This window comes from Scyliorhinus torazame, chromosome 3 (genome assembly GCF_047496885.1).
Source record: "Scyliorhinus torazame isolate Kashiwa2021f chromosome 3, sScyTor2.1, whole genome shotgun sequence".
In the NCBI taxonomy this organism is placed as follows: Eukaryota; Metazoa; Chordata; class Chondrichthyes; order Carcharhiniformes; family Scyliorhinidae; genus Scyliorhinus; species Scyliorhinus torazame.
Genome location: NC_092709.1, coordinates 312,377,253 through 312,404,218, shown reverse-complemented (window position 1 = coordinate 312,404,218; position 26,966 = coordinate 312,377,253). Strand labels below are relative to the sequence as shown.

Here is a 26,966-nt window from a genome sequence, read left to right as displayed (position 1 = left end):
TAAAATAGAACCTGCATATTTGGCGTCCTTGGGTTTCCAAAAGGCATTGGGTGAGGTGCCACAGCAAATGGAGAGTGGGGATAAATGGGCCACTTACAGTTTGGCAGAGTATAACTAGTGGAGTGCCACAGCTGGTCAGCGCTGGGGCCTCAACTATTCACAATCTATGGCCAAACTTTTCCCTCCTCGCTCACGGATGGGATTTTCCAGCGCCGCTGAAAGTAATTGAGCTTTGGCTGGAACACCAAATTTTCCATTCTCGCTCACAATGGGTTCCACCATGGACAAGACTGGAAAATCCTGCCAAACATCAATGACTTCGATGTAGGGACTGAACTTATGTTGTTAAATTTTCTGATGACACATAGCACGTATGTGTAGAAATTCTAAAGAGGATATAAGGAATCTGCAACAGAATTTGATTGGTTCAGTGACTGGACAAAACATTGGCAGATGGAGTACATAGAACATAGAACATACAGTGCAGAAGGAGGCCATTTGGCCCATCAAGTCTGCACCGACCCACTTAAGCCCTCACTTCCACCCTACCCCCGTAACCCAATAACCCCTCCTAACCTTTTTGGTCACTAAAGGCAATTTATCATGGCCAATCCACCTAACCTGCACGTCTTTGGACTGTGGGAGGAAACCGGAGCACCCGGAGGAAACCCACGCAGGCACTGGGAGAACATGCAGACACCCAGACAGTGACTCAGTGGGGAATCGAACCTGGGACCCTATGCTTTGAAGCCACAGTGCTAGCCATTTGTGCTGCCATCGCTGAGTACGATGTTAGGTTGTCCACTTTGGTATGAAGAATAGAAATGCAGTAGATTTAAATGGAGAGAGATTGCAGAACTTTCCAGTACAGAGGGATCTGAGTATCCGGGTACATGAATCACAAAAAAAATCTTGTATGCAGGTATCGCAAGTGATTAGAAAGGCAAATGGAATGTTATTTATTACAAGGAGAATGGAATAAAAAAGCAGTGAGGTTTTGCTAGTCATACAGGGTTTTGGTGAGACCACACCTGCAATACTGTGTACAGTTATGGGTCTCCTTACTTAAGAAAGAATATAGGCAGTTCATAAAAGATTCAAGTCAAGTAATTCCTAGGATAGTATACGTGCTGCCGAAGCGAGCATGTCATTACTGGGATGAAGGGGTTATCTTATAAGGAAAGGCATGACAGATTGGGCCTATATCCATTGAAGTTTGGAGGAATGAGAAACATATAAGATCCTGAGGGGATTTGACAGGGTGGATGCACAGAGTATGTTTCCCCTTAAACTAGGGGACACAGTTTTAAAATACGAGACTCCCCAGTAAGATGGTGTTGAGGAGAAATATTTTCTCTGAGAGAATTGTTAGTCGTGGAATTCTCTTCCACATAGAGCAGTGAAGGCAGGGTCATTGAATACTTTTAAGGATGAGTTGGATAGATTCTTGGCTGACAGGAGAATCAAAGGGGTAGAACAGAAGGTGGAATTGAGGCAATAAGCAGATCAGACATACTCTTATCAAACGGTGAGCAGGCTCGAGGAATCAATCCGTGGCCTACTCCTGCTCCTTATTTGCATGTTCGTATACAAGTAATTTTGAAGTATAGTCTCTGTTATAATGTAGGAAAGGCAATAGCCAATTGGCATTTGGCAAGGTCCCACGAATAGGAATATTATGATGTCCAGATTATCTATTTTAAGTTTTGATTGAGGAATAAATATTGACCAGGATCCTGTTTTTTGGAAATCGAACCTTGGAATCCTTTACATCCACCTGAGAGGTTTAATCTTTTCATCCAAAGTGCAGCATTCTTTCAGTACTACAGGTATCAGCCTGATTTTGTACTGCTGTCTCTGGAGTCTTCTCATTCAGAGTGCTACTCTAAGAGCCCTGGCATGTTATGGGCAAAATACTGAGGAGGCTGGAAATCTAAAATAAAAACAGGAAATGTTGGACAAACTCAGCAGGTCTGGCAACAAACGTGGAGAGAAAAACAGAGTCCATATGACTCTTCTTCAGAACTGAAGAGGGATAGAAACATAATGAATTATATAGTTGGAGAGCAGTGGAGGAGGTGGGGCAGAATAGAAGGTCAGGAATAGGTTGGAGATATATATTTCCAATTTAGGATGTTGCGTGAATTGGAAGGGAACCTCCAGGTGATGGGGTTCCCAGGTATCTGCTGCTCTTGTCCTTCTAGATGGTAGTGGTCGTGGGTTTAGAGGGTGCTGCCTCAGGAACATTGGTGAGTTACTGCAGTGCATCTTGTAGATGGTACACACAGCTGTCACTGTTTGTTGGTGGTGGAGGGATTGAACATTTGTGGCAGGGTTAGCAATCAAGTGGGCTGATTTCTCCGAGATAGTTGAACTTCTTGAGTGTTGTTGGAGCTGCACTCATCCAGGCAAGTGGAGAATATTCCATCACCCTCCTGACTTGTACCTTGTAGATAGTGGACAGGCTTTGGAGGAGTCAGGAGGTGAGTTCCTCACCACAGGATTCCTAGCCTTTGACCTGCTCTGGTAGCCACAGTATTTATATTGCTAGTCTAGTTCAGTTTCTGATCAATGGTAACCCCCAGAATGTTGATAATGCAGGATTCAGTGACGGTAATGCCTTTGAAAGTCAAGGGGTGATGGTTAGAGGGGATTTCTTAGAGTGTATGAGGGATTGTATCTCAGAGCAATATGTTCTGGAGCCAACCAGTGAGTAGGCTATTTTAAATTTATTATTACGTAACAAAGAAGGTTTGATAAATAATTTTGTCCATAAGGATCCTTTTGGAAGGAGTGATCACAGCATGTTAGAATTTCAAATTCAGATGAAGCGAGAACAGTCCTTTAATTTTATTTTTAGACACGTCCAGAATTTGTTTAAAATGTATAGGTCAGAGGATTACTCCCACTATAACAGGGCTGCCAATGTAGATGGACTGAGGCATCTGCTGACACAATCTGATACTGAATTTGACAATATAGCCCAGATTTGTGCTCCTGGGTGGAGTGCACAGAGGCAGGAGAATTCCCACCTCTGTGAATCCAATCATTAAAAATGGCTGCCTGGAAGTCGGACTGTTGGCCTAGGAACTCGGCTGGATTAGAAGTTGGAGCAGATAATCAAGGAAGAATTGAGTCGGATGCCAGGTGCAATTTGCTAGCAGTTCTGCTATTTTTGGCTTGTTGGAGAGGCACAATGTCATGCTGGAAATCTGGCCTTGTGTCATGCAGAACCTTCCAGAGTAACAGAAATCATTTCACACCTTTCCTCATACTTGACGTTGGAAGCATGCTGAAAACTACAGGGGCATTCTGGGATGAGAAAGTGCCATTTTTAAAGATTTTAATGAATAATGATAAACAACTTGAAAGACTATCATTTGGGAGGTGAGATCAAGTAATTGGCCATTTAGACCATAAGACATAAGAGCAGAATTAGGCCACTCGGCCTATCGAGTCTGCTCTGCCATTCAATCATGGCTGATATTTTTCTAATCCCCAGTCTCCATCCTTCTCCCCATAACCCCTGGTCCCCTTATTAATCAAGAACCTGTCTATCCTTGTCTTAAAGACACAGAGATTTGGCCACCATAGCCTTCTACGGCAAAGAGTTCCACAGATTCACCACCCTCTGGCTGAAGAAATTCTTCCTCATCGCTATTTTAAAGGATTTTCCCTTCAGTCTAAGGCTGTGCCCTCTCATTCCAGCTTTTCCTACTAGTGGAAACATCCTATCCACGTCCACTCTATCTAGGCCTCTCAGAATCCTGCAAGTTTCAATGAGATCCCCTCTCACCCTTCTGAACTCCAACGAGTACAGATCCAGAGTCCTCAACGGCTCCTCATTTGAGAAGCTGTTCATTTCAGGGATCATTCTTGCGAGCCTCCTCTGAACCCTTTCCAAGGCCAGCACGTCCTTCCTTAGATACAGGGCTCAAAACTGCTCACAATACTCCAAATGGGGTCTGACCAGAGCCTTATGCAACCTCAGAAATCAGAAATGAATGCCTGCTCTTGTATTCTAGCCCTTTCAAATAATTATAAATTTAAAGTATTCAAAATGTATAAGGGTTACATTTCCACAGGGGCTTTCCTTGTCGTGCACTATAACCTTGGTCAAAGCTCCACAGAGATCCTGGGTGCTATCCAGCAGACTCAAGTTACATTCCACTGAACGGCGTGTTTAATGGGGCCTTTCTCAGTGTCTGCAGCGCCAAGAAAAACCCTGCTATTCAAAAGCACTTGGCCAGTTTATTTTTGTCTTGGCGAAGAACTCCCCGTCAAGGGCGCCATTTAAGTCATTTCAAGGAAGACTACTCGTGGATCGGGACCCCATTTTTAAGGGCAGGCCTGATCTTTCGGCCCCAATCAAGTGTTCCACCACGGCCACCGGACCCCAGCACTTCACCCACCTTACCGCTTCCAGGGTCCTCGAGCCCCTCACCCTCACCCTACCTCTTACTGGCAATGCCCCTCCCCCGGACCCGCCCCTGGCACGGGCAACCAGCACCTGGTACTTGGGCACTACCAGCCTGGCACCTTGGCAGTGCTCCTGCCAGCCTGGCAGTGTTGCCTGGGCATTCTGGCACTGCCAGGGTGCCCAGGTGGCAGTGCAAAGATTGCCAGGTGCCAGAGGAGTGGTACAGTGTCACCCTGCCCTGTCCCCAACCACCCAGTGTTCTACAATGGCCTGGTGGACTCCCCCAGGTGCCGTTACATTTGGTCCACATTTGTGTGAACAAGTACTAAACGGCAAGGTATCCCAGGCTCAGCTGGTGAATCCCGGGCCCCGGTTGAATCCGGTGAAAGTGATATTTAAATGAGCCTAATGAATCATTTAAATATGCTGATCTGGATCACGCCCAGCGAGATCCGGGTCGCAACGCCTCGGGTGATTCTGTTGAATCTCGCGTGACGTTCCGAGCGCTGCGAATCTCACGCGAGGTATCTCAGGGGATTCAACGGCCTTGCCCCGAAACCAAGTCAGGGCACGACGAGGCACAAATAAAATTACTTACAGGTAGCCCTTCACTTACAGTGTTTGAGTTACAACAAATTGCACTTACAGCGTTGATAAATTGACACCCAGTTTACATTTACAAAGTTAGTTTCAACTTTACAACGCCACGCCAGTAACAAGTCTCCCTGACTCAAGGCTCTCAGTTGTTGTTTCTGGTGCATTTCTATTTGGTGAATCTTTGTCCTTCCAAACTTTTTCTTAAAATTTATATTTTATAATGTTGGTTTATTACTACACTAGTTTTTTTTATAATTGAATGAGTACAAAATTCTGGGTTGTTTGGTGAAAATAGAGTATCAAACCAGGAACAAATCCCCTATTTATAACATTGTTCTTCTGAGAAAAGCAGCTCCGACTTACAACGTTTCAACTTAAGGCGCAATTTTCAGGAACCAATTGTGTCTTAGGTCTGAGGACTACCTGTAAACAGTATTTATGTCATTTTTCCATATTTTCGTGGATCCTTCACAGAAATAAGGGCAGATAATTGAAAACCATTCTCCTAATATCCAATTCCTTTAAGCATACATTCCACTTATACTAGTTTCTTGGCTATCAAGAAATTTTTCATGTGCCTCATTTGCCAGGCTCCCATTGAGAGAAAGATAATGGTTTGAATAATGGCCCACCATAAGACGTTGCTGTTAGTTTCTTCACTCATTTCACGAAATTCTTCTTCACGTGACTGTAGATCAGAAAGAAAACTTAAAAGTTATTTTTTAAATGACCATATCTCCCAGGACTTGAATATTTTACTCAATCATCTGAATATCTTAAGGGCTTTTATTTTTATTTCTCCATGATGTCAGGCTCCTTCTTGTTTATTCCCTTATTTCCCCTTTCTTTCAGTTTTCCGTTCTTATTTTTGATCCATGGATGATTAATGGGCATGCAGCTTTAAGTCAAGTAGCAAAATTCAGAAGTTACAGGAGAGAGTCAGTGACCCTGCAGATTTCATCTGTGGGAAGTGCACCCATCTCCAGCTCCTCAGAAACCGTGTTAGGGAACTGGAGCTGGAGCTGGGTGAACTTCGGATCATTCGGGAGGCAGAGGTGGTCATAGATAGAAGCTTCAGGGATGTAGTTACTCCGAAGAATAAAGATAGATTGGTGACGGTGAGAGGGGCTGGGAGGAAGCAGTCAGTACAGGGATCCCCTGTGGTCGTTCCCCTTAGTAACAAGTGTACCACTTTGGATACTGTTGGGAGGGACGACTTACCAGGGGTAAGCCATGGGGTACAGATCTCTGGCACAGAGTCTGTCCCTGTTGCTCAGAAGGGACGGGGGGAGAGGACTAGAGCTTTAGTCATTGGAGACTCCATAGTTAGGGGGATAGATAGGAGATTCTGTGGGAACGAGAGAGACTCACGGTTGGTGTGTTGCCTCCCAGGTGCCAGGGTGCGTGATGTCTCGGATCGTGTTTTCGGGATCCTTAAGGGGGAGGGGGAGCAGCCCCAAGTCGTGGTCCACATAGGTACCAACGACATAGGTAGGAAAAGGGATAGGGATGTAAGGCAGGAATTCAGGGAGCTAGGGTGGAAACTTAGATCTAGGACAAACAGAGTTATTATCTCTGGGTTGTTACCCGTGCCACTTAATAGGGAGATGAGGAATAGGGAGAGAGAGGAGTTGAACACGTGGCTACAGGGATGGTGCAGGAGGGAGGGTTTCAGATTTCTGGATAATTGGGGCTCATTCTGGGGTGGGTGGGACCTCTACAAACGGGATGGTCTACACCTGGACCAGAGGGGTACTAATATCCTGGGGGGGGGAATTTGCTAATGCTCTTCGGGAGGGTTTAAACTAGTTCAGCAGGGGCTTGGGAACCTGTATTGTAGCTCCAGTATGCAGGAGGCTGAGAGTAGTGAGGTCATGAGTAAAGTTTCAAAGTTGCAGGAGTGTACCAGCAGGCAGGAAGATGGTTTAAAGTGTGTCTTCTTCAATGCCAGGAGCATCCGGAATAAGGTGGGCGAACTTGCGGCATGGGTTGGTACCTGGGACTTCGATGTGGTGGCCATTTCGGAGACATGGATAGAGCAGGGACAGGAATGGTTGTTGCAGGTGCCGGGGTTTAGATATTTCAGTAAGCTCAGGGAAGGTGGTAAAAGAGGGGGATGGGTGGCATTGTTAGTCAAGGACAGTATTACGGTGGCAGAAAGGACGTTTCATGAGGACTCGTCTGCTGAGGTAGTAGGGGCTGAGGTTAGAAACAGGGGGCGTCATTCTCCGACCCCCCGCCGGGAACAAGCGGCTCACGGTAAATAAGCCACTAAAACACCCGAGGAAAACCAAGCCGCCGCAGACGTGCAGGCAGTAAGAACCACTCTTCACAACCCCGCCTGGGTAAACGAGGGAAAGAACAGCCCCCCAGCCAAACCGCAAGAGTGCTACAATTGCGGCCAATTCGGACATTTTGCTAGAGAATGCAATGGCCCTAAGAAACCACAGAGTGCCCAACCGACAGGCACTCTCGATAAGAAAAAGGCAGAGCCCGTAGCGACCGAGAACTGAGGTGTCCGCATGATGATTTAAAGGAGACACTTGGCGAAAAGTGTTGTCCTTTCTGATGGAACCTGCAGAATGTTTTACGTTGTCTGTCTGTTTGTTAAATGTTGTTCGTCCTCCAGGAGAATTTTCTCACCGCCCCACACCCATTCACCTGAACTTTTAACTTTTCCACTGACACCCACCGCGGCCACACGCCCATTCTGCCGATACCTCTGAGGTCTTGCCTCAGACACCCGATCGTAACTACTCTTCTGATTTAATGGTAGAATCAGAACAGTAACCCCACCATGATGACTACATTTTTGTCCGTTCTTTGGTTGCTCAGGCAGTGGAGAAACGGCGTGAGACCCGCCCTGCCTGGGGACCCCCCCGTTGGTCAAAAACGCTCGGGTAGGGAAGATACGGTATTGGTAGCCGTCCTACCCGGGGACTCCACCCAAGTCTTACCCGTCGCGGCCCACACGCACCTCATTCGAACTTTTCTTTCAAAAACAGTTTTATTTTATTTAGGCAACCTTTGGGTTGCTGCCACATGCTATTTACATCCTAGAGTATTTGGATGATAAAGTTAGCACTGGTCCACCATTGGGAAGTGTGCCGTGTCCAAACATTTGTTTTGAAAAAAAATGGGGGGAGAGTCACATACTGTGACCAATTATAAGGGTTTAATTGGCCCCAAGAAGGACAGACACACTAACACACCAGATATTAAACCGAAGTATTTACACACACTACGCTTGTCTTACAGAACTCCAGAAGCTCCAAGTCCGGAGAAAACCAGCGAACACAGGAAAAGGAAAGAAAGCAGACAGCCATGAGGACTCCTTTCTTCGTGCTCAACACTCTTTTGATGAACTTTGGTTGCGCGGGAACGCGGACCCCATCACTCCAAACCCCTTTACTGTTAACACTTCACTGAATAATAAAACATGCACTGGCGGTTTTTCCTGTAAATAAAAAGAGAATGTATGGAAATGTATGATCCTGAGCTTGACTGCCAAGCCAGGAAAGAATATATTAAATGTTGTAATTGTTAGTGTATGTTTAGAGAGATAAGATTGTATAATACTTGAAGAATTGTTTAGGTAAAATTAGAGGTTCCCAGTTTATTTTTTTCCAGACACATGCCCCTGCCTGACATCGCGCCCTCAAGAATTGTTTAGGTAAATTTTTGTGCATAGCTAGGGTCAGAGTTGTGGCCATGTGGGTGGTGCCCCCACCCCCCCCCCCCCACCCCCCAGTCGGGAAACGAAGAGGACAAAATTTATGTGATCCTTCTCGCTTCGCGTTAGGATCACAAGGCGGGAATGTAGCCATGTAAAATGGCTGCGTTCCGATTAATCTGGCCAAAACCCAGTTTAAAACGGCTAACCTGAAAGACCGCTGGGAAAAGCAGCCAAGAAGACACAAGCAGGCAGCTGCAGACAGTTTTGCATATTGGGCTCTGGGAAGGTAGCCCAGATCGATACACAGGGCTATCAACAGCCCATCAACCCAGGTATTTGCAGTTGCATTCAGGACTGTTTGCAGCTAATCTATTCAGACATCCACAGTTAAATCGGCTATCCCCGGGAACAATTGCAACATATTTAGGGCAGCACGGTAGCCTTGTGGATAGCACAATTGCTTCACAGCTCCAGGGTCCCAGGTTCGATTCCAACTTGGGTCACTGTCTGTGCGGAGTCTGCTCATCCTCCCCGTGTACGCGTGGGTTTCCTCCGGGTGCTCCGGTTTCCTCCCACAGTCCAAAGTTGTGCAGGTTAGGTGGATTGGCCATGATAAATTGCCCTTAGTGTCCAAAATTGCCCTTAGTGTTGGGTGGGGTTATTGGGTTATGGGGTTACTGGGTTATGGGGTTACTGGGTTATGGGGACAGGGTGGCGGTGTTGACCTTGGGTAGGGTGCTCTTTCCAAGAGCCGGTGCAGACTCGATGGGCCGAATGGCCTCCTTCTGCACTATAAATTCTATGATGAAGAATGATGATATTAGCAATTGAATTCCGGGCCAGACCTGTCGGCGCCTGCAGTGGCCGAAACAAAGACAGGTGAGCGACCACCCCCCGATCGAGGAATCGCCTCACCATTGGACACATCGACCCCAGAGATTGGGGACAGAATCCAATCACTTGGGACTCAGGGTCAAGGGCCGCCCCGGGAGGCGGGAAGCCCCTGGGCCATATAAAAGTGAAGGTCCAAGTTCAGATCTCTCTCTCTCTCAACTTCGCCTGCTCGAGACCTTCGCAAGACCAGCCACCGGCAACTGTAAGTTTGAATCCAACGATCGCTATCCAGTAGAGACACCTAGCCACCGACCTGTAGCAGCCTTTTGAATCCCGCGGGCCAGATCTGATTGGACAAGCCATTCGTTTCCCTAACCTGGTGGGCTCTTTCTAAGTTAATTATTGGCCAGTAGTGATAGGTTTATTATATAGAAAGTAGTATTAGGGTATTAATATTGCTTGTTGTATATAATAAATGACCGTTGTTTTAGTCCTTACTAAGCGGTGTGCTGTATTATTAATCATAACCTGAACTTGAACCACGTGGCGGTATCATAAAGATACCTGGCGACTCATGAGCAAAGGTGACGTAAACAGAGCAAATAGACTAAGGTTAAAAAGAGCAACAACTCATGTGTGCGGAACTTGGCTATAAGTTTCTGCTCGGCGATTCTGCATTGTCGCGCGTCCTGAAGGCCGCCTTGGAGAACATTTACCCGGAGATCAGAGGCTGAATGCCCTTGACTGCTGAAATGTCCCCCGACTGGGGAGTAAGGTGTTGGAAACCACCATCTGAAACAAAGACTCTTTTTCCTTTTATTTATGTTTTTTAACCCTTCCCCTCTGTGTTTGTTTGTCTTCTGTATGTGTGCGTGTGTGTACAGAGGGTGGGAGGCAAGTTAGAGTGGGGAATTAGTTAATAGTTAACCAGTTGTATTTGCTGCATATTTCATTATAGTTCTTGTTATAAATAAACAGTAATGATAATTTTTATTAGTGTCACAAGTCGGCTTACATTAACACTGCAATGAAATTACTGTGAAAATCTCCTAGTCGCCACACTCCACTGCCTGTTCGAGAACAGTGAGGAAGAATTCAGAATGTCCAATTCACCTAACAAGCACGTCTTTCGGGACTTCTGGGAGGAAACCGGAGCACCCGGAGGAAACCCACGCAGACACGGGGAGAATGTGCAGACTCCGCACAGACAGTGACCCAAGCGGGAATTGAACCTGAAACCCTGGTGCTGTGAAGCAACAGTGCTAACCACTGTGATACTGTGTAACTGTATTTACATTCACAAGTTTAGTGACTGTAAGTATTGGGCAGCCAAGGGCCAAATACTTCTGGTATTTCTCTAAGAATTATTGGTTAATTCACTTGTGTTGTGACTCTGGGTCAAGGGGGGCTGAAATTGACCGCGCTCAAGCCCAAGGTATCACAACAATAAGATGTGGGAGTCACTGGTTGGACCAGCCCTTATTGCCCATCCCCTAACTGGCCTTGAACTGAGTGACCTGTGTAGCCATCTCAGATGGCCACCTGCAAAGGACCATGGGAATTATGGCCAACCCAGGACTCAGACACACTCAGAGCTTGTGTGTGTATTTGCAATCCAGATAGCTAAACGCGATCGAAACCCCAGCTCGTTTGCATTCTCATGGCCCATTTCCCCAGAACAAAAGGACTGTACTCAGGTAACCAATACAGATGCAGACTAACCGGCACCACTCCCTTTGCTAAGAAAGCCCAAACAGCCAAGGTCAATGACCGCTCAGGACACGCCCAGCCATCAAGGCACCCGCCCCTTTATTGGCCAAAATCGAAGGCAGTGATTGAAGCATGTTGAATTATTGGGTCCAAAGCTAAGGACCGCCCCAAAGAGCGCAAAATCCCAGCGGGATAAAAAGAGACACAGCCATGACACAGAGATAATAGTAGCAATGGCCACAAAAGCGATGGACGCCGAATGAAGCCGCAGGAACCCGAGATCGCAGCGACCAACAGAGCAGAGCAGTGCCCCAAGAAGTGTTGAGGAAGTATTTGAAGAGGAAAGGATGGCCCCTTTGGTCCGAGTTTTGTTCAAGTGATGAGTCAGGTCCAGGAAGCAGAGGACAAATCTGGTGGGACAACCTAACCAAGGTACATAAGAAGAATGCAGCGAACGTTCGTAAGCTGCTGGCAATAGTGTCCTGTTTGGCACAGTTGCGAGGCACAGAGGAGGTGCTGAGGACACTCAGCAGACAGCTAGTTGAGAAAGATGAGGGAAACTATAGTGAATGTGAAAAGATCAATGAGCAACTCCGGGAACAGTTGGCAGCTAAACATAAAGAGTTGGCTGATGTCAAACAGGCACACCAACCTTGTTTAGTTCACCTGAGCAGCTTTCAGACCCAGTACGATAAAGCCTATCAAGGTGGTCGTGATGGGAGATTTTAACTTCCCCAACATTGAATGGGACTCATGTAGTGTTGGAGGCGTAGACGGAGCAGAATTTGCAAGGAGCATCCAGGAGAGTTTTTTTAGAGCAGTATGTAAATAGTCCAACTCAGGAAGGGGCCATACTGGACCTGGTATTGGGGAATGATCCCGGCTAGGTGGTTGAAGTTTCAGTCGGTGATTACTTTGGGAATAGCGATCAGAATTCCGTAAGTTTTATAATATTCATGGACAAAGACGAGAGTGGTCCTAAAGGAAGAGTGCTAAATAGGGGAAAGGCCAAGTATAACAAAATTCGGCAGGAGCTAGGGAATGTGGATTGGGAGCAGCTGTTTAAGGGTAAATCCACATTTGAAATGTGGGTGTCTTTCAGGAAAGGTTGATTAGAGTGCAGGACAGACATGTCCCTGTGAAAATGAGGGATAGAAATGGCAAGATTAGGGAACCATGGATGACGGGTGGAATTGTGAGACTAGCTAAGATGAACAAGGAAGCATGCATAAGACCTAGGCGACTTAAAACTGATGAAGCTTTGGAGGAATATCGGGAAAGTAGGACAATTCTCAAACGCGCAATAACGAGGGCTAAAAGGGGTCATGAAATATCTTTGGCTGACAAGGTTAAGGCAAATCCCAAAGCCTTTTATTCGTATATAAGGAGCAAGACGGTAACTAGAGAAAGGATTGGCCCACTCAAAGACAAAAGAGGGAATTTATGCGTGGAGTCAGAGGAAATGGGTGAGATTCTTAATGAGTACTTTGCATCGGTATTCACCAAGGAGAGGGACATGACAGATGTTGAGGCTAGGGATGGATGTTTAAATACTCTAGGTCAAGTCGGCATAAGGAAGGGGGAAGTTTTGGATATTCTAAAAGACATTGAGGTGGACAAGTCCCCAGGTCCGGATGGGATCTATCCGAGGTTACAGAGGGAAGCGAGAGACAAAATAGCTGGGGCCTTAACAGATATCTTTGCAGCATCCTTGAGCACGGGTGACGTCCCGGAGAACTGGAGAATTGCTAATGTTGTCCCTTTGTTTAAGAAGGGTAGCAGGGATAATCCAGGGAATTATAGACCTGTGATATGCAAATTGTTGGAGAAGCTACTGAGGGATAGGATCGATTCACATTTGGAAGAAAATAGACTTGTCAGTGATAGGCAGCATGGTTTTGTGCAGGGAAGGTCATGGCTTACAAACCTAATAGAATTCTTTGAGGAAGTGACAAAGTTAATTGATGAGGGAAGGGCTGTAGATGTCATATACATGGACTTCAGGAAGGCGTTTGATAAAGTTTCCCATGGCAGGCTGATGGAAAAAGTGAAGTCGTATGGGGTTCAGGGTGTACTAGCTAGATGGATAAAGAACTGGCTGGGCAACAGGAGCCAGAGAGTAGTGGTGGAAGGGAGTGTCTCAAATTGGAGAAAGGTGACTAGTTGTGTTCCACAGGGATCCGTGCTCGGACCACTGTTGTTTGTGATATACATAAATGATCTGGACAAAGGTATAGGTGGTCTGATTAGCAAATTTGCAGATGATACTAAGATTGGTGGAGTTGCAGATAGCGAGGAGGACTGTCAGAGGATACAGCAAAATATAGATAGATTCGAGAGTTGTGCAGAGAAATGGCAGATGGAGTTCAATCCAGGCAAATGCGAGGTGATGCATTTTGGAAGATCTAATTCAAGAGCAGACTACACGGTCAATGGAAGAGTCCTGGGGAAAATTGATGTACAGAGAGATCTGGGAGTTCAGGTCCATTGTACCCTGAAGGTGGCAACGCAGGTTGATAGAGTGGTCAAGAAGGCATACAGCATGCTTGCCTTCATCGGACGGGGTATTGAGTACAAGAGTCGGCAGATCATGTTACAGTGTATAGGACTTTGGTTAGGCCACATTTGGAATACTGCGTGCAGTTCTGGTCGCCACATTACCAGAAGGATGTGGATGCTTTAGAGAGGGTGCAGAGGAGGTTTACCAGGATGTTGCCTGGTATGAAGGGTGCTAGCTATGAAGAAAGATTGAGTAGATTAGGATGGTCCCGCACGTTAGTCTCCCATGCCACAGAAGCAGGTCAAAAGGCTTGTGTAAATTACGACCCCGCAGACGCCACACATAATGAGGTTTGGGCTTTAAAGCGACTCTCCAGAGCTTGGGAACAATCCCTACATTGGAAGACAGATCAGGAAAAGGCAGAGGCGAATATGCACCCAGGACCCAGCATGGGTAAATGAGGGCAGACATGAAGGACAGCACCCCAGAGCACAGGCACCATGAAGTTGCTATAATTGTGGACACATGGGACATTACGCCCACGAATGCAACCAAAACCCCCCGAACCAGCAATGGCACCAGCAATTGAACGCCCCCCCTAAGAACAATGTTAGGCCCATACATAGCATTAGCGCCCGAACAGATAATGTAGTAATCAACACCACAGATAGACGGTGTTCGGACTCCCCAACTTGGGTCTGCAACACACTCTGGGACATATCAGGCAGACCAGTAGTCACAGGCACAGTCTGGGGACATCCAGTAGAGTTCCTTTGGGACACAGGAGAGTCCCGCACCACTTTAAACTCCTCCACAATGTTTCAGCGCGACAAATGGCCCACCACAGACACCATCACCCTTAGTGGATTTACAGGACATGTACAGCAGGGATACATTACGGCCCCCGTAGATATTCAGATTGGAACCATAAACACCAGGCACCCCGTTGTTTTAGTCGATTTGCCCCAAACAGCTGAGCACATTCTAGGAATTGACTTTATAAGCTCCCACAACCTTTCTTTTGACCCCCTTAAAAGGTGTGTCTGGAAAATGGCCAAAACAGCAAGAGCCCCCGCCACGCTCACAGTAGGGGACTACGAACATAGGATTTGCTCAGTAGGAGACTATTAGTTTGATCCGCAAACAATTAGTACAGACATAAAGCAGCCTTCTCCCAACACAAACACGATTGTGGGAAGATCCCAGGCATGGTCACAATTTCAGGTCCCGATCCCAAGCCCCAAAAGCAATACGGTTTCCCACAGCAAGCCGAGGGTGAGATCTCAAAAGTCATCAATAGCTGACTAGATCAAGGCGTAATTCGGCCCATAGCCTCAACAAACCATGCCCCAATTTGGCCCGTAAAGAAACCCGACGGCTCATGGAGATTAACCATTGACTACCGAGAGCTCAACAAGGTCACCCTATTAGCAGCCCCCAACGTTGCCACAAGTCCCGAAACCAGGAGTACACGCAAAGTACTTTACAGTGCTGGACATTAGGAATGGCTTCTGGTCCATCCCCTTAGATAAGGCCTGTCAATACAAGTTCGCATTCACATTTCAAGGGCAGCAGTATATGTGGACATGCCTCCCGCAAGGTTTCCACAACTCCCCCTCCATTATTCACTGACAATTGGCCAACGGACTTTCCAAATTTTCCCGCCCCGAATGCCTTATTCAGTATGTGGACGACTTACTCCGACAGGTGGACACCAAGGAAGAGCACGTTAAGCTTCTTTCAGAATTGCTTGGTCTCTTACAATCAATTGGATGCAAGGTTAACCCGAAAAAAGCCCAGATCCTAAAAGAAAAGGGGCGAGATTCTCCGACCCCCAGCTGTGTCGGAGAATTGCCGGGGGCTGGCTGCCGAATTCTCCACCACCGGATATTTGGCGGGGGCGGGAATCACGCTGCGCCGGTTGGCGGGGCCCCCCCCGCGATTCTCCGGCCCGGATGGGCCGAAGTCCCGCTGCTAAAATGCCTGTCCCGCCGGCGTAGATTAAACCACCTACCTTACCGACGGGACAAGGCGGCGCGGGTGGGCTCCGGGGTCCTGGGGGGGAGCGCAGGGCGATCTGGCCCCGGGGGTGCCTCCACGGTGGCCTGGCCAGCGATCAGGGCCAACCGATCCGCGGGCGGGCCTGTGCCATGGGGGCACTCTCTCCCTTCCGCCTTCGCCACGGTCTCCACCATGGCGGAGGCGGAAGAGACTCCCTCCACTGCGCATGCGCCGGAATGCCGTCAGCGGCCGCTGATGCTCCCGTGCATGCGCCGCCCGGATGTCATTTCCGCGCCAGCTGGCGGGGCACCAAAGGCCTTTTCCGCCAGCTGGCGGGGCGGAAATTCGTCCGGCGCCAGCCTAGCCCCTTAAGGTTGGGGCTCGGCCCCCAAAGATTCGGAGCATTCCGCATCTTTGGGGCGGCGCGATGCGCGACTGATTTGCACCGTTTTGGGCGCCAGTTGGCGGACAGCGCGCCACTTCCGGAGAATTTCGCCCAAGGTCCTTTATTTAAGCACCATTATCACCCACGAGAAGAGAGAGATTGAACACAAGCAAATTGAGTCAATAGTTAAATTGCCCTTGCCCCACAATGTCACTGCACTCCGGTCATTCTTAGGATTAGTTGGATATTATAGGAACCATGGGCGAGATTCTCCGACCCCCGCCGGGTCGGAGAATCGCCGGGGGCTGGCGTGAATCCCGCCCCCGCCGGTTGCTGAAGTCTCCGGCACCGGAGATTCGGCAGGGGCGGGAATCGCGCCGGTTGGCGGGCCCCCCCGCGCGATTCTCCGGCCCGGATGGGCCGAAGTCCCGCCACGAAAATGCCTGTCCCGCCGGCATAGATTACCGGTGGGACAAGGCGACGTGGGCGGGCTCCGGGGTCCCGGGGGGGGGGGGGCGCGGGGCGATCTGGCCCCAGGGGGTGCCCCCACGGTGGCCTCGCCGATGGGGCCAACCGATCCGCAGGCGGGCCTGTGCCGTGGGGGCACTCTTTCCCTTCCACCTTCGCCACGGTCTCCACAATGGCGGAGGCGGAAGAGACTCCCTCCACTGCGCATGCGCGGGAATGCCGTGAGCGGCCGCTGACGCTCCCGCGCATGCACCGCCCGGAGATGTCTTTTCCGCGCCAGCTGGCGGGGCACCAAAGGCCTTTCCCGCCAGCTGGCGGGGCGGAAATTTGTCCGGCGCCGGCCTAGCCCCTTAAGGCTGGGGCTCGGCCCCCCAAAGATGCGGAGCATACCGCACCTTTGGGGCGGCGCGATGCCCGACTGATTTGTGCCGTTTTTGGCGCCAGTTGGCGGACATCGCGCCGTTTCTGGAGAATTTCGCCCAAGGTCCTTTATTTAAGCACCATTATCACCCACGAGAAGAGAGAGATTGAACACAAGCAAATTGAGTCAATAGTTAAATTGCCCTTGCCCCACAGTGTCACTGCACTCCGGTCATTCTTAGGATTAGTTGGATATTGTAGGAACCATGTGCGAGATTCTCCGACCCCCCGCCGGGTCGGAGAATCGCCGGGGGCTGTCGTAAATCCCGCCCCCGTCGGTTGCCGAAGTCTCCGGCACCGGAGATTCGGCGGGGGCGGGAGTCGCGCCGCGCTGGTTGGCGGGCACCCCCACGCGATTCTCCGGCCCGGATGGGCTGAAGTCCCACCGCTAAAATGCCTGTCCTGCTGGCGTAGATTAAACCACCTACCTTACCGGCGGGACAAGGCGGCGCGGGCGGGCTCCGGGGTCCTGGGGGGGGCGCGGGGCGATCTGGCCCCGGGGGGGTGTCCCCACGGTGGTCTGGCCCGCGATCGAGGCCCACCGATTCGCAGGCGGGCCTGTGCCGTGGGGGCACTCTTTCCCTTCCGCCTCCGCCGCGGTCTCCACCATGGCGGAGGCAGAAGAGACTCCCTCCAATGCGCATGCGCGGGAATGCCGTCAGCGGCCGCTGACGCTCCTGCGCATGCGCCTCCCGGAGATGTCATTCCCGCGCCAGCTGGCGGGGCACCAAAGGCCTTTTCCGCCAGCTGGCGGGGCGGAAATTCGTCCGGCGCCGACCTAGCCCCTTAAGGTTGGAGCTCGGCCTCCAAAGATGCGGAGCATTCCGCACCTTTGGGGCGGCGCGATGCCCGTCTGATTTGCGCCGTTTTGGGCGCCAGTCGGCGGACGTCGCGCCGTTTCCGGAGAATTTTGCCCCATATCGATGGTTTGCCACAAAAGCAGCCCCACTCTCAGAGCTCTTAAAAAAGAACGCCCCATGGGAATGGCTTCCTCAGCACATGGACGTCATCGATGAATTAAAATGCGCCCAAGGGACAGCCCCCGCTTTGCAAGTTCCAGACCCACACTCTCCCTACGCCATAGAAGTAGCGACCATCGACCGAACCCTATCAGCAGTACTCCTACAGGAAAGACATGACCAATTAGGACCCGTAGCCTATGCCTCACGAATTTTGGATCCCGTAGAGCAAGGATTTACAGCCTGCGAATGGCACTTGCTCGCAGTCTTTTGGGCAGTACAGTATTTTGCATATATCACAGGCTTTAACCCAGTAACGATTTCAACCGAGCACACCCCAACGCAGCTATTGGTAGATGGTAGGTTAAAGGACGGTTCAGTCAGCCAGATTAGAGCAGCTCGCTGGACACTGTTGTTACAAGGAGGGGACATTACAGTTAAACAAAGACCCACACATTTTTAGCAGATAACCTTCAGTATGCAGGAACCCCACACGAGCGCCAGATCATTGCATCCACAAACACCACACAGGACCCTTTATTCCAATGTCACTACGCACACGAGCAGGCATCAGAACACCGAATCCCCAGACCACGGACAACGCTTAAAAAATGTATGTAGACGGTTCCTCCACCATTGAGAATGGAAAGAGAATAACTGGTTGTGGAATTTATGTGGAAGACGCACAAGGACGCGCATTAGAGGACATACCTTTAAAATTGCCCGGTCACCTAGGATCACAAGCAGCCGAATTAGCAACTATAGCATACGTAGTGCAGCACCCAGATTCCTTTCCGACCCCAGCGGACATACATTCAGACAGTTTGGGCGCAATTCTCCCATTGGGAGACTAAGTACTCCGGCGTCGGAGGCTGCTCCCAGCCCCCTATTCTCTCGCCCCCGGGGGGCTAGGAGCGGCGCCGCGTCATTTACGCGTGCCGGGGCCTTGGCGACGCGTAAAAGCAGCGCCGCGCAAATGGCGAGACCGGCGCCGCGTAAATGACGTCACCCGTGCAGGGTTGCCGTCTTCCCTGCGGCCGCCCCGCAAGAAGATGTCGGATGGATCTTGCGGAGCGGCGGAGGAAAGGAGGTCCTCCTTCAGAGAGGCCGATCGCGGGCCAGACCCCTTTTGAGGCCCCAAAGGTTCCCATTTCACCGGCAGAGTCATGCAAAATGTCCGAAAGATTTTTGGAATCAAGCAAAAATTTCACATAGCGTATCACCCCCAATCTAGCGGCATTGTTGAACGAATGAATCGCACCTTGAAAGCAACCATTAGAAAAATGGTGCAACAGCATAACACCACATGGGACACAGTCCTCCCATTTGGCCTATGTTTATTCGGAACACAGTATCCAGTTCCCTAGGTTTCACCCCCCACACCCTCATGACCGGACGACCCATGAAAGGAACTGAATATTTATTAGGTCTCGATTTGGCAAGCCCCACAGTCACCGCCCTCACCCATGAAAAAGCAGTCCAACAAGTCACGGAAAATATTAAAGCAACACAGCTCGCTGCAGCTGTCCGACTAGGCACGAGGAAAAAGCCGAGTAAGGCCTGCTTTGATAAAACAGTCCACCCCGTAGAGTATACAGTTGGTCAGCAAGTGATGGTTTCCCTGTACAATCCCAGTTTGTTCCTCTCCCCTAAATTTGCAGGACCCTACACCATTTGGGACAAAGTGAGCCCGTCTGTGTACAAGATAATATACCCAATGGTAAAACTGGTTGGTTCCACATCAACCAGCTCAAAGTCTATGGAACCCAATGTAGCCACTCCCACCACATCTCCCTGGCAATAGCAGACGATTCCGCCCCGCCCATTGACAACCTAGTCTAACCCTCCCCCAGCCATGACAGCATGTCCACATCCACAGACCCGACCTAGTCTCCGCCCACAAGTACGACTTTCCACCTTGAGCTTGATTCAGGCAATAGCGCCAGCCTCCTCGAATTGACCACGATCACTGACCACTGGTACAACCTCCCCAGCTCCAGTCACTCCAGCCCCTGGAACCATGACCAGGACATGTTTGACCCCCAATATCCTCTTCCACAGCCAGAGCCACCGCCACTGCCCGACAACAGTAATTTGCCCTTTGCTGCCACAGCCCCTCACGACAAGCGAACCGCTATTTGGCACCGCAACAACTTTTGTAGACTGATAAGACATGACGATTCGGATTCCACGATGGCCCACGCAGCCACGGCACAAAAACGGCAGACACAAGTCTGGCAACTGGGAGATGGTGATGATTCCGAGTCTGACTCCCGTTACGGTAACCCTATTACAACGCTTTTCGATACAAAACCCTGAGGTTCCAGATGATGAGAAAAAGGAGCCACATAAGAATTACGGTGTCCTACTTACTGATGGAGCTTACCCGCCTTTTATTTCCTCCTTTCTTTCTTATTGTTACATGGTTTTAATTAATGTCAGCCTGACACCCAATTTCTTGATACAGGCATAGTTACTCTTCCGTCGCCATTTATTAACCAATGGCCGTTAAAGGAACAATTGTTGGATCTCACAAGTGTTACAAATTCTTTCCACTCATTTAGGTCACCCAGGTAGGGAATAACGGCACTAATCCCCACCCTGCCTGAGGACCCCAAATGCATCCGGTCAGTTAAGCTCGGGTAGTGGAGCAACGGCACAGATCAACGCCCTATCCGGGATTCCACTCATTCTTGCCCTGCTGCAGCCCACATGCACCTCATGTTCCCGTCACTTTGAGTATTCTGGAATGGTTCTCTACACTTTTCACTGTCTTAGTTTTCTCTTCTCTGCTCTCTCATTGTTGTTTAAAGAATGCCCTTTGCCACAGTCTGTACATTCTTCCCTTTACCTTCTGCGACTCTTTGGTCGCTTCCCCACCTGCTATTTACATGTTTGACACACTTGGTTGCCACATATATGCTGCTATACGTGAACTACCTCTGGACCCTGGGACAAAGAAACTTTATAAAACCGGCCGCCCTAAAATTCGGCTGGTTAAGATAAGCCTCAACCTCCAATGGTTGTAGTAAAGAAAAGACTGGATGGTGAAAGTGCCCACCCACTCCCCGCACCGACCACAAGCTGCGAGATTCTCTGCACTTAAAAGGAAATTTTTGTTTTGCATTTTTTGGGGGAATCCGAATCGTCATGTCTTACCATTCTACAAAAGTTGTTGCAGTGCCAAAGAGCGGTTCGCTTGTTGTGAGAGGCTGTGTCTCCAAAAAGGTTATTTCAAAAAAAAAATGAGGGAATCACACATGGTGCCGAATCTAATGGATAATTGGAGTTAAGGAAAGAAAGACAAACAAATCGAGATGTTAACCAACGATAATAACAGATATTATTTTTGCATCCGCAGGAATATCCGAAGAACAGAAGACTAGATGAAGACAGGACTGATGACCTACATTGTGATCATCGCTGGACTCCTACAACTGCGCGCGTTACAAGCTTCTGTACCCTACTCCACACCAGCCCCGAACATGGACACACAACATGATACCCCTAGCCTGGACACCACACCACACATAGAGATAAACACTGATACCCCCACTTGGTGCAAAAACATTGTTAAATGGTATTCCCTTTCATATACAGTAGAGGCCCTTCTGGTGATAGCGATAATCTGCAGTGTCATCCAGGCACTTATGCAAATGGGGAAAAAGAGCTTCCCGCTCCCCGATGCATACACTCCCAACCCCCTTCTTCGGAATTCACCCAACCAAACTGATTTGTTAAGCTCTAGGTGTAGCATAAGCGGCTTCCTTGTGGTGCACTTGACAAAGGAAGGTTCAGACGTGGAGATAACTTCAACACTTTTATTAAACTATTTACACTTCTATTACTCGGGTTTGACACTACTGCTAATTCTACTATAGCTACCCAGACTGACTAACCAGTCTGCCACAATCCACGTGGTGGGAGTGATATTGAATCAACCCTGTGTCTGTACTCACTGACCGTCTCCACTGGAAAGAGGCAGATCATGTGTGTGGTGTCCTTTATATATGGGTTGGTGTAATGCCCCCCTGTGGTCGTGTCACCTCCTTGTGTATCATGAATGTCTATTGGTCGTGTCCTATCTACTTGATCTATTGGTTGAGTGTGTGTGTGTGATGTCTCTAGTGCTCCCTCTAGTGTCTAGCTAGCCTACATGTATTTACATTAACCCCCCGTGTACCCACAGTGATGCACATCACCACACGAACAAACAATGTAACCACCGATAAAAATAAAGATTGTACACCTCTGTAACATTGATAAGTTAAGTAGAAATGTGATGCTGCCGTTGGTTTAAACATTTTGTATTGTACATAAGTTCCTTTTTATATTTGCCAGCAGCATGAGAGTAGCTTAGATAGTGATAGTTAGATATTCCCTTAAATGTGTAATAGTTGAATGTTTTATAGAGACCCCTTAGAGATTATGAATGTATGATATGTTAATAAAACTTAGGTAAATTCTCCAAAACATAGGACAGAGTAGTGTAGAACCTGTCCTTGACCAAGGGTAACCGGCACACCAAAGACTGATGAGGGATCAACAGTGTGATCCACCACGCTTCGCGTTCAAAATCAAGAGGACGGGATGTAGCCATCTCAAATGGCCACCTGCAAAGGACCATGGGCATTATGGCCAACCCAGGAGTCAGACACACTCAGAGCTTGTGTGTGTATTTGCAACCCAGATAGCTAGATGCGATCGAAACCCCCCTCGTTTGCATTCTAATGGCCCATTTCCCCAGAACAAAAGGACTGTACTCAGGTAACCGATACAGATGCAGACTAACCGGCGCCACTCCCTTTGCTAAGAAAGCCCAAACAGCCAATGTCAATGACCGCTCAGGACACGCCCAGCCATCAAGGCACCCGCCCCTTTATTGGCCAAAATCGAAGGCAGTGATCGAAGCCTGTCGAATTATTGGGTCCAAAGTTAAAAACTGCCCCAAAGAGCGCGAAATCCCAGAGGGATTAAAAAGAGACACAGCCATGTGTGCGGTCTCTCTTGGCCCCGGCCTACGACTAAAACCAAGTGTAGCATCACGACCAGAAGACAAGTTCAAGACCAACGACCGCTACCAGACGGGCGAGCCCAGCAGAAACGAAGCCACTTCTACCCAGCCACGCAAGATCCAAACAAAGGCTTTGTTCATCTGCAAAGAGCCGGTTGCCCTGAAGTTAAGTATATGTTATTGTAGTTGTTAGGTGGAGTTTAACCTGTAGTGTTTTATGTTGCATGTCGATGTAATCCTTGTGTGTAAATAAACTATCTTTGAACTTGAACTGACGAACTGGTCGTTTGGTCTTTGATTGATATCTGATAAAACCTTGTGGTGGTATAATTTGATAACTGGCGACTCTGAAAAGCAATATTATCATTAAGAACTGCCATATCCAGTTAATTTGGCAACATTATTGGTGACGCTGGTGGGATAGTATTCCACTCATTAAAAAGAGCAACATTATTGGCATCTCCGGTGCCGATTGGCAACACCTGCTTTGCCGTTTCATAGGGCATGTTAAGTGTTAACCACATTTCTGTGGGTCTGGAGTCACATGTAGGCCAGGCCAGGTAAGACGGCAGATTTCCTCCCCTAAAGGTCATTCGTGAACCAGATGGGTTTTGACAACAATCGATTGATGGTTAGCATTAGACTTTAATTCCAAACTTTAAAAAAAATTGAATTCAAAATTCACCATCTGCTGTGATGGGATTTGAACCTGTGATCTCCAGGGCACTATCCTGGGTCCCTGGATTAATAGCCCAATGACACTACCACTACGGCATTGCCTCCCCTAAATTATGTTTAAAAGTAGACTTCAAAATAACTTTCAAGTAACCTGCATATCATACTCATCCAAAAATGTAAATTTGATTTAGGGAAAAAATTCAACAACCTCTGTTGACTGAGCTGCACTGTAGACTCGGACTTTGTGAACCGAAGATGAAGGTGAATCCTAACACACTAGGAAAGTAACGTCAGGCAGGCACCCTTACATAACTGTTTAGGAAGAAATGTGAACTAATTCAGTCTCTATTTATAATTATGACTTAAAAACACACAAGCACTGTTATTTATTTGAACACAATTTAGTGGGCTATGCGACAAAGCAAAAATTGGTTTAATTCATTAGCATGATTATCATAGATCATCATAGAATTTACAGTGCAGAAGGAGGCCATTTGGCCCATCGAGTCCGCACCGGCTCCTGGAGAGAGCACCCTACCCAAGGTCAACACCTCCACCCTATCCCCACAACCCAGCAACCCCACCCAACACTAAGGGCAATTTTGGACACTAATGGCAATTTATCACGGCCAATCCACCTAACCTGCACATCTTTGGACTGTGGGAGGAAACCGGAGCACCCGGAGGAAACCCACGCACACACGGGGAGGACGTGCAGACTCCGCACAGACAGTGACTCAAGCCGGAATCGAACCTGCGACCCTGGAGCTGTGAAGCAATTGTGCTATCCACAATGCTACCGTGCTGCCCACAATGATGCACAGCCTTATTATATTGAATCAATTGTCACAACCCAATTTGAATTTATTATGAATGCGTCTTAATATTGCGGTTTCCTACCTTCCAGGATTGTCACCCAACCCAGTAAAAAAGGGTTGTAAAACATTTAATGTTTTTTTCATTATCTTTGAACGCTTCAGGTTATTAGCTATGAAAATACCGAAGGTGGGGAAAATGGCCTGTTTGCCTGAGATAGGGCTATCCTGAAATATTGATGCAAATGTTTATTGAAGGTTCAATTTAAGTTTTTTTACAACCTAAGTTCTCTTTTTTTCTTTTTCTCCTCTTGTTAACAATTAACTCGCATATTCTGAAAGTGCCCTGTTTGTAGAAAATCCTTCCAAGAGCCTGTACAGAGACAGAATCAGACGAAAATGGAGACCAGGATACAGAGGACGTAACTAAAAACCTGGTCAAAGTGCCAACTTTGAAGGAGGATCTTGAAAGGGGAGAGGGATGGGGGCAGGAAGGTATGTTTGTGGACGAGTTCCAGAGTTTTGTACTTTGCTGGTGAGGGTATAGCTGACAAAGGAGAGGGAAGGAGGTGGGGAAGTACATTAAAGGAAAGCATTAGTGTAAGCAGGAGTTCTGGGGATGATTCTCGGGTCATTGAGATATATAGTTGTGGTTCATCGCTCCAGGTTAGGGAAGGAAAAATGTGCTTTTGAACACAATCTTTTCCATCTTTTGCATCAAGGTCAACAGTGCAGGTTCAATTCCCGTACCGGCTGAGGTTATTCATGAAGCCTTTCTGACCTGAGGTGTGGTGATCCTCAGGTTAAATCACCACCAGTCAGCTCTCCCCCTCAAAGAGCAAAACAGCCGACGGTCACCTAGGACAATGGCGACTTATTATAGATAGATTGGGTGACTGGGCGAAAACCTGGCAAATGGAGTTTAATGTGGGGAAATGTGAGGTCATGCACTTCGGTCGGAGGAATCAAAAGGCAAATTATTATCTAAATGGAGAGAAACTGCAGGTGAGTGAAATACAGAGGGATCTGTGTGTTCTAGTGCATTATTCACAAAAATCTAGCTGACAGATCCAACAAGCAGTTAAGAAGGCAAACGGCATTTTGGCTTTTATTGCAAAGGGGTTGGAGTTAAAAATTGGGAGGTTTTGTTGCAATTGTATAGCGTGTTGGTGAGACCTCATCTGGAATACTGCATACAAGTTTGGTGCCCTTACCTAAAATGGATATAGTAACATTGGAGGCAGTCCAAAGGAGATTCACTAGGCTAATTCCTGGGATGAGAGGGCTGTCTAACAAGAGAGACTAAATAGTCTGGGTCTGTATCCCTTGAAGAGACCATCTCCAATATGATGAGAAACTTGAAAGTCAGGAGGTTGGTCGGAATGGGGGGATGGGAGTGGGGGTTATATCTGTAAATCAGAACTCTTTTTTGCATAGTAATATTGACATACCCTCTGGTAGTTCTGCTGTTTACTGATGTATTGCATTTGGTTTACCAAATACAGGATTCTTGCCTTCACTTCATTCATCTTGTCCTTGGTTTGATCAAGAGCCTCATCAATAGGGTGTTCACCAACTTGAATATCCAAATTTATGCGCTGTAAAACAGAAACTCACTGTGAACTGAGAGGAAATGGGAATGGTATCAAAAAATGAAAAGTATAGCATCTCCCCTGAAAATAAGTAGCTTTATCTATTCAATATCGGATTCTAGATTAATTAACCTTTCACAAAACATAGAGGTCCTGTCAATCCCGCAGTTTGGTTATAATATGTGATCAGTAGAATTTCCGTGGAATTTCTGGGCCATTATATTTTGAGCTCGAAGTAAATTTATTCCCAGCTACTTCGAGCAGGAGCCACTATAAGCAAATCTAGGTTTCAGGTACAAAATGTCACTATTATCTGATGGTATAATTACACCATAAATCTTACAGTCACAGAACGTTTTCTACATTATAACAGTGAACACAATTCAGAAATACTTCTTTGGCAAAAAGCACTTTAGAATGTCCTGAGACAATGAAAAGTGCTATGTAAATGCAATTCTCCTTTCTATAGAAATTTACAGCACAGCAGGAAACATTGCAGCCCATTGTGCCTACCCACTAATAAATCAAAAATAAAACTATTTCCACTACCCCACTGTATTACCATATCTCTGTATCCCCCCAAATTATCCCCTATTTCGAAAATCAAACCCGCTCTTGATCTTTTTGATAGTTTTATCTACCTCCACTCATACTTTAAGGGAATGATGTATTCGTAGTCCTAAATCTCTCTGTTCATCTATACCGTAAGACCATAAGAAATAGGAACAGGAGTAAGCAGTTCAGCCCCTCGAGCCTGCTCCACCATTCAATAGGATCAAAGCTGATCTGACATTCCTCATGTCTACCTTCATTGAACATAGAATTCCTACAGTGCAGAAAGAGGCCATTCGGCCCACCAAGTCTACATTGACCCTCTGAAAGAGCACCCTTCCTCAT

The 26,966-nt window shown here is 47.9% G+C and overlaps 1 protein-coding gene across 2 annotated transcripts in view; it reads right to left on the bottom strand.

The window, feature by feature from the left end:
* LOC140409236 (transmembrane emp24 domain-containing protein 11-like) overlaps window positions 1–26,966 on the bottom strand; it is a 39,833-nt gene that overhangs the window by 6,435 nt on the left and 6,432 nt on the right. Inside the window, exons 4-5 of one of the 2 annotated variants that reach the window (XM_072497553.1) lie at window positions 25,929–26,075; window positions 5,650–5,705 (exon numbers count right to left, since the gene is read on the bottom strand). In XM_072497553.1, the coding sequence (XP_072353654.1) occupies window positions 5,650–5,705; window positions 25,929–26,075 (203 nt within the window). Of the gene's footprint in view, window positions 1–4,757; window positions 5,706–25,928; window positions 26,076–26,966 lie in introns of those variants that run through there. The other variant, XM_072497552.1, reaches the window with a different exon arrangement.